Below are 9,084 nucleotides of genomic sequence, written 5' to 3' on the forward strand. Positions count from 1 at the left end.
GATGCGAGGTTGTGGATTCATCGAAGTTGTAATATTATTTCATATTGAAATATGTTTTAACAATTTTGCTATTCTTATGCAGGCATTATATTATGTGCAGTAAAAATTTTTGCAAAAGCACTGTTTGCATGATTTATTGTGTGTGATCTTCTGTTTTAAATAGCCTCTGTTGTAAATTTACACCCTATTTAAAATTAGACGATTGATAAAGATTAATACATTTATTTTTGTAATTAATGTTAATTAATTGGCTATGTGTTGTGTTAACTTATACTATTTTAGAATCACAGTTGCCCTGTAAGAGCTTTATCTGCATTAGTACTCTGTAAATTATGGCAGTTACATTACTCGATTCTTACAGAGAAGCTGTGAGACGTAGAAATAGGACGTATTTTGTTAAATTGTATGAGTTTGCAATAACAATAAACATTCCAATGACATATGAAATTTAATGAAAAAATTTAATCCTTCTTGTGTCTTACTCTATGCACATATAATAAAGTTCCACAACATATGTAAGACCTTCTTTTCCTTAGTTTTGAATCTGAAATTAAAAGTATTTTAGCACATGAATCTTATTTTGACATCAAAGAGTTATTAATTGATTGAAATGTGTGGAACTTGTTTTGGTGACACATTTACATGGTTGATGTAATAATGTATACATCAATGTTAAATTTCATTTAAAAAGAGCAACTGTTGAATTTCACGCTGAGTCTTTTCACCTAATTGGCATTCTGAGTCTGTGCTTATAATATTAAAATAATCAACAATTCAAAAGTGCATGTGAGTGAAATAATAAAACGTGTTATGTTACAAAAATGAAAGTAGTAGTTTATCCTAATAAGAAGTTTCTTTTTACATGTCTGTCTGAATTTAATTTCTTGATCTGAACAAATATCAATTTTGTTTAATTATATAATACATTGTGATATAACGTATATTCATTAATAGTAAACTTTTTCATTGTTTAATGTCATCTTGAATAGAGATGTTTTAAATTTTGAAATAATGAACATTATTAGGCGACCGGGAAGTGGAGCAGCGGCCGCTGCTATGGGCCAGCTGCCGCCTCACATGCGCCAGCAGATCAATCAGGCAGTAGGCCAGGCGGTCACCAACGCGGCCATCAACGAACTCAGCTCGGCATTCGCGCGATTCAAGTAAACAAGTGACCGCATACTAAACTTCTATCTTCGATTTGAAAATAATACGCCGCTGAGTGTTATGCAATCAATTACGTTCGATCTACGGACTTCAACTTGTGTCTACTAAACACTGCTTGTGATAACTTTATGTTATCCATAATGAAATGTTTTAACACGTTTGCTCCTGTTACTAAATGTCGTGTGACGTCAGCTTTGTGTTTGTGTTGTCTAACTACAACAATACATTAATAATAGTAATCCATAGATAATAATTCTTTATGGCTTAAATAATTTGAAAGTAATCTTACGAAAAGGTTAATGAAATTGTTGATCGTGTGTAACAATATATAAAAATGTAATTAACTTTCTCTATTCTCAGACACTGGTTACATGTAAATCAGTGTGCTTATATTTTACGGTATTTTGTATTGTGATAGTAAACCAATGTTACCATAGTGTAATTAAAATTGTATTTGATAAAGTTAGCAGAACTGTGTATGGAAATTTTAACATGCGTTCGCTGCAAGCAATGTTTTTGCTCAAATGTTGACCCCTCAATGAAGATCACACACTTCATGTGATAAAACAGTGCTTTGTACAATATTAACCCAATGCATCACGCTTATAATTTTTACTATTTTGTCTATAGTTTGTGTAATATTACACATAATTATTATATGGATATTTAGATTATTTAAAACATTCCGTATTATGAGGTTTAAAGGAATTTGAACGGTTTTATTGTAGAAATTAGACGATGTCCAATGAATTCAGTATTAACTGCATAAAAAATTATTACGCAGTGCTATATAGAATATTAGGATATTACGCATAATACTTTTAAAAATTGTAATAATACGTGATTATATTGAATTTACTCTTAACCGGTTAGTTCTGTTAACGAATGGCAATTTTTAAAAATTTTGAATGTTTTTATTGCAAGGTCAGTGTTTGATTCGTGCATATCACTGTTAAAATTGGGTAATTATTCTAGAACGCTTAGAGATGTTCACGCCACGTAATCAGAAGAGAGTTATTGTTGATGTTAATGCACGTTACAGTAGCGTTAGATCGCGTTGCGACTTTCTCACTTCGATGTCTAGGTGTTTCAATAGCTTAGACTTTACAAACGCATCCATTATTATCAACATCTCGTAACATGTTCTCTCAGGTTAAAACTTTTTAAGATATTTATCATGTATGTAATCAATGTTATTGAATGTCATGACCATTGTTACTGTACTAACTTATCAAATCATGTTTAAATAAAATTGTATTGTACTTATAATGTTTAAGACCAAAGTCGTTGTCTTTTACATTGTCGCTGCTAGCAATATCTTTGGTCAATTACTAGAATGTTTCTTTCGTTGGAAATATTTCAAAGTTCCAATTACAAATGATCACATTAAACGATTATCTTATATTATACCTAGATAATTCAATACTAAATAATATACATGTATATTTTAAAATCTTTTTGTGTTGGTATTCAATGTAAAAGATTTCATTAACAAACCAATAGACATTTTGTATTGATGCCTGCAGTTTAAAAAAGTTGTTAAAATGCCGAGTTCCTAATGTTAGACGATATTATTGTCTCCTCAACTCTCTATTCATGACTTACAATAATGTTAGAAAATAAAGTTAATCACCTAAAGTTTCGCTCTCTCTTTCTTGTTAATATATAGTATTAGTATTGTCAAAAGAAAAGAAAAAACGTAAATAGGCAGAAATTGTTGGATTTGATATAGTCTATGAATATTGTTAACCTTATGCTGTGTAAATAGAGTAATTAAACGCTATATGTGTATTGAAATGTTTGATTTACTCCAGTTCATTCGTATTTGAACAATTTGCTTTGTAATCCCCTTTCATAGTTTTTTTCTAAGATATGTACCTATGGATATAACATTAGGTAAGCCTAAATCTCGATAAGCGTAGCATAAACAATGTTCAATTAGGTTTATAGCTTATTACAACCATTTTTTTTGCTTAAATTAGCTTACACGTGTATATTTACATCATTAATTCTTATTGACATAAAATGGTTGCATGTAAACAGCATACAGTTAAAAGTTTATTTACTGTTTAAAATTTTCGTGAACAGGATATTAAATTTTAGCAGGCTTTATTTTTTTAAATGAAACAGCGACATTAATACTATTAGGCTTTGCAATTTCTTTGTCATTATTTATCTTATATTTTATTTTTGTTCATTGCTTTCTATGTTAACTGCTTTAAATGTATGAAAATCTGCTTTTTCACCTATTTGTTTTGTTATTTTTATTTCTAATTATTGTTTACTTCATAGCAAAAGTGGGTACTAACGTTTAGGTAAGATGGCAGTGAGTATATTGATGAAAAACTTTATATGAGACATCTAGAATGTATGTATTATACTTATTATTCTCTTTGAAAAGATTCTTAAAAAAACTGTCTTATTTTCTACACGTTAACCACTTTAAACATATATGTACAAACAAATTATATTAAAATATTTTTTATTTTTTTCCATATTTAGCCGACCAGTTCCGAATGCTCCTCCAAAACTGCCCGAGCGACCGCAGAACGGACGGCCATTTTGAACGCGTCTAAGTATTGCCGCCCTATTTGTGATAATATACACTGTGAATAAATATACTACTGCTTCAATGTCTAGTATTCATATTTTACAAAGAACAGGTGGGTAATAAAAATAAATTATGTTTTTAATTGTAAAGATGGTAAATACTTATGTTAGTTAAGTTAAATCTGTTCCTCTTATAGCAAGATTATTATGATAATACCACCAATGTATTTAAAAAATATATTTGTAAATATCTATAGATGAGGCTGTAAACGACTGGAGGAATTCTTAATTAGTAATGCTTTTATAAATGTGTAATTATGCAGATTTTTTAAATTATTTTTTATCTATGACAAAATCATGGGACAAAAATATCGTTTTGTTAGAATAATAAAAATTAATATTCATTAATATAGGTAGCTACTTAAATAAATTCCGGTGATAATAATGATTTATGTGCAAGTATTTAAACGATATGTAAAATATAAAATATGTTAAAATTGTATTTCACAGTCGCTGACAGTTATTAGTGTTACTACACTTTTAAACTAAACTAATTCTTAATGGAGAGCTGAAAGAATGGTAACACTAGTACCAAAAATATATGACCTGTATAAATTTTTGGTAACTGTGATATCTCTGTTTCATCATTTAAACATGTTTATATATAAAAAAAAGAATGATGCTTCACTGTGGTAAAAAATATAAGATACTTTAATAAGAGATAGCCATTACTAAAAATTAACATGAATGTTGAACAGTTTTATATAATTGTCAAATTACAAAGCGTAATTAAATTATGGATACTGACTGTTTTGCTGTTTACTGAGCAATCCGCTAAAATTCACAATTAGCAATATATTGCAAACAAATGGTAATTTTTCCTTAACCGGGTGCAAATGTAAATTATAGCTTAACCAAATTAAATTGGGTTGGTTTATTTATTCATCGAAATTAATTAATTTTAGTAGTTATTTTATTGTACAAATATCACAAGTCTGTTTATAGTGTTTGAAGTGCAAGGTTTTACGCCTGTGCCAGATTTACGGAAAAGTATCGATAACATTTTAATGCTATTGCAGTATGAGATAATTATTTATTTATAAATATGACATATTTATACTATGACTATTACAACGATAATTAGTATATCATAGTGGCAAAAGGAACGATAGCGAAAAGGTGTCAAAGATTTGTAAGATGTATCAGTAAGCATCAGTAAGGATAAAATAAAATTAACAGATTTAGTTTATTGTAATTGAATCCGTTAATTTTATTTAGCACAAAGTTAACATTTATTATTACTTCGTGTAAAACAATTTACAATGTGAAATGGATGTATGATGAATTATAGAACACATATTCATCTATACTTATTTGTAGCTAGTTAATTATGGAGGCGGCTTAAATGACTCACTAATATAATTAAATCAAATATTTTTGGGAGACTATTTGTTTACAAGCACTATGATTATCGTTTGCATTCTCCCTTTTGCATACCGAACCATTTATAGATACAAAATCGCTTTCCATAATAAGTTGACCATTGATTTTTAGGTTAATAGGCATGCGAATATCTAATTTCTGTCGATGATATTAATAAATGTTGTTCGTTGAGTTTATATTTAATAAATTTATTTACCAACATCGACTTTGCCTGGCGTGTGAATATGAACTTTTTATTAATATGTTTTATTTGGAACTTTATTTTGAAGGTATCTATGTTAAGGAAACCGTTACTTTGTATTTAGGTAACTATCGAGTGACTAGTCATAAGGTTTTATAATTTTAACGTTTCTTTAAAGTTTTCTATTGACCATTGGCAATGCCAAAGCTATCTACTCTGCGAACATTCCCTTTCTTTCACGTTCACACGCTAGACGCAAGCAATCATGTGTATATATGTGTGTAAAATGCACAGTGAACTTATTTCTAATTTGTATACTGATGTAAAAATATTGCAATAAACGTGTATATAATATGAATTCATATGTTTTATTTTAACTTATTAGCTCTTTTGAAAATATTACCAACCCTAACCCTGTTTAGACGGCCTCTACGACCACTGTTCATGAACTAGTAAATAAAGTGTGCACGATTTACTGTTACTATAAACAAATGTCTGTAATCAATAAAAATATCTGCGGCAGAAGAACCAATGTCACTAACGTAGGTCCAAGAATTACTCGTCTGAAGTGAAAGTGGGCGGGGCAATGTCGGGTTCAGGATCTTAAGTAGCGACCACGGGCCTGTAGACGCGATGTGCCCCTCACCAGGTAGACGGACGATATAATTAAGATCTCGAGAAGATCGATCATCCTTGTGATCTTTGGGCGAGGTCTTTGTTTTGCAGTGGGCGTCAATCGGTTGATACGATGATGATTATATACGGTGTTATCTATGGCTATGATAATCGACACAGACCATGGAGAGCTAACTTATAAAATACAGTAAGATTTGTGGTGTTCAAAATAATAGAAGTGGCCAACCTTTTGCAGAGTAAGTGAGCAATGAAAAATTTGTAATGCGGTAGGTTTATATTCTTTTTCTATTTAAGGTGAGTAGGAGAGAGAGAATAAAAATAATTATATTTTAGGGCTAGGAAATTTCTGTAATAACATTAATCGCTATCACTATCACAATTAGAACAATATTACCACCACTGTCTCAATCCGCTGGACTAGGTCCGTTTCTTTCGTTCTTCAACGCATCTTTTAATTTATGATTCGTTTTCGTATTGTAATATTAATAATACATAAGTAGTGATTAAAAAAACATAGTGTTTTGGTAAGCTTGTAATGGGCGTATTACAGATTAACCGTAAGCGCTAGGCCAATGCCATAAATAATCGCCTTGTTTATAGGTAATAATCGAAAAAAAATTACACCTATATGTAGATTAAAGATAAAATTATTTTTAAGTTTTTACTTACTTATTACTTATAACTTCATAAACATATGTTATCTGTCACTTTTGTCTTCTTGACGTTTAACCGTCAAGTCGATATAATGTCATGAGAAACAGCGTGAAAAGATATTACGCTGTTAAGAACAGAATAAAGACTTGTGTTCGGAACCGCTGCCTTTATTATTTAACAATCCCACATATAAAATATGAATGGAAATTGGAAATCATAAGTAATCATGATTTTGTTCCGCTGTTTTTCTATTTAGAAAGTTGAATCAATATTGTGTAGGTCATGCGCATCGGTACAAAAAATGGTAAACTTTTCTAAGATATCTACTTAGAAAAATATATGAAATTCAGTTCCCGATTTCTAGTGGTTATATGGGAATAATTTCGATTTCCGCGTTGATGATTGTACTTTATCATCAATTCAGTTGTAAGATGTCTTCTGCTGGATATGGCGTACTACATTGATACACAATAGAACCTGTAGTAAGCAGGCTATATACAGCGTCTTCCGATGGTATTAACTTCGTCTGTCTACCTTGTGGGTCAACAGCTGCTACTCTTGCCGTTCCATAGTCTCCTCAGAATATTAAGTCCCCAGCGGTCAACTGTTCGTGGTGTTCTGTATGGCCTGGCTACTGCCAATTCAACTTGCCAATCCGCTGGCCAATGTCGGTTACTTTATTTTTTTTTATAATCTATTTTCCATATCTGACAAAAAAAGTACATTCGAAATCGCTAAACTGCACGCGTAATTTGTTGCTAGAATGAAGATACATATAATATACTAGTATGGAGTGAAATATCTTACTTACGGATAGTTATGTACTTTCATTGTTTCGCCTGTCTGGTTGGCTTTTTGTGTGTTATTTGTAAACCATAGCTTGGTACAATTAGGCTTATTATAATTTTTTAATGAGTTTTTGGATGGCTGAATTGACGTTGGAATCTTTTCCGAAGTGCGAACTTGTGAAATTAAAACAGTCGGATTTACTTTGCATAATGTAATTATCGAAAGATGACATGCAGATGATGGGAAGATACTTATCCACCAAATATTTGTGTTAGCTCGAATATCAACGGCTTGTGCCTTCGGCGCTTTAATATCGATCGTATTTTCTCAACAGAGTCATTTAAGACTTGTCATAAATATCATTGCCTTTTCATAGCTTATTGTAAATCCCTGTATTAAATAGCCTAAAATTCATCCCGTATTATGTTTTCTTCTTTGTAGTATTCTTAAAATCGTTGTAAGAGCTCTTACCAGCAAGGTAAAAATCGTGGAAAATATGGATCGAAACGGCCGTTACTTACCCTCGTTTCGCCGCGCAAATATTTAAGACGTGGTACAGCGGGTTTGGTTGCACTATAGTCCTGACAGCCATGTAATTTCCCGATAACTATTCAGGACAAAAGTGATATTCTATAAAGTAAACTCAAATAATTAAACTTTGAAAATTTGATACTAAAAAGGATTTTGTTATTAAATTTAAACCTAGTCTGCTGTTCGATTTTGTTTTCTTATGATATGCTATATAACAATTTAAATAGCGCAATACGTCATGGGTACGCCCGGTGCACAACGTAGACAAAAACATCGGCCATTATTACAATTTAATGAAAGAGAAAGCCATTAGGAGCTGGGACTTGATTAAATCGTCGGGCAGCAATTGTCGGCTTGCGGCGCCCTCTGTCGTGGCTCACGGGGCCCTAATCGCATGACCACGTTTCTTATTACGCGTGATTGTTGTATCAATCATTTCCCCTATCAAATTATTCAGTGGCCGGTAATTCTATCGCCTTCGTATCTAAACCGTAATGGCCGCCGAGATGGGCACAGCGGAAATATTCGGCTACACTTAGTCTCGGTTTGTTACTCTGCTGATTGTAATACATATGCTATTACTGGAGCGAAATTGGAGACAAAATTGTCGTAATGTTTCGTGTTTTGACTTTTATTTTTGAAGCAATTTATTCGTTTGTGACAAATTATTTCTTAAAGAAATGTTTTGAGTTATTTATGTTTTTTTCGATATATTATAAAAGTACAGGTGAACACGTATATATTCAGTTTGCCTGACGATAAAGATTTGATTGATGTCTATGAGTTTTTATTATATATTGATTCTGGGCTGGCTACGTATCGCGATGATCGCTTGGGTTTTAAGGTTGGAGTGGAGAACACGGACCGGCAAGCATAACGTAGGATGTCCACACATAAAGTGGACAGAAGATGCTGGTTGCAGGCCGCTTCTAGCCGATATTTTTGGAAATCTGTGAAGAAGGATGTCCAGCTGTGGACATCCTTCGGCTGAAATGATAATAATGATTAATCCTCACGGTGGTAATGTGACACTGTCCGTTAATTTACAGACAGAAGTAACAAGAAATATATAAAAAGTTGATATTTTAGTAATCTGAACATTGTTATTCGTGACGTATAAAAGATGACTATTT

At 31.6% G+C, this 9,084-nt stretch overlaps 1 protein-coding gene across 5 annotated transcripts in view; it reads left to right on the forward strand.

The window, feature by feature from the left end:
- Positions 1–5,699, forward strand: part of shi (dynamin-1 shibire) — a 29,543-nt gene extending 23,844 nt beyond the window's left edge. For 2 of the 5 annotated variants that reach the window (XM_068772543.1, XM_068772544.1), the window contains 2 exons: positions 1,026–1,163; positions 3,670–5,699. In XM_068772543.1, the coding sequence (XP_068628644.1) occupies positions 1,026–1,163; positions 3,670–3,733 (202 nt within the window). In that variant the 3' untranslated portion in view covers positions 3,734–5,699. Of the gene's footprint in view, positions 1–1,025; positions 1,164–3,669 lie in introns of those variants that run through there. The other 3 variants (XR_011108844.1, XR_011108845.1, XM_068772545.1) reach the window with 3 other exon arrangements.
- Positions 5,700–9,084: the final 3,385 nt, after the last annotated feature.

This window comes from Battus philenor, unplaced genomic scaffold (assembly GCF_028537555.1).
Source record: "Battus philenor isolate CCGP_79_NKW_IND1 unplaced genomic scaffold, ilBatPhil1.0.hap1 SCAF_5, whole genome shotgun sequence".
Lineage (NCBI taxonomy): Eukaryota > Metazoa > Arthropoda > Insecta > Lepidoptera > Papilionidae > Battus > Battus philenor.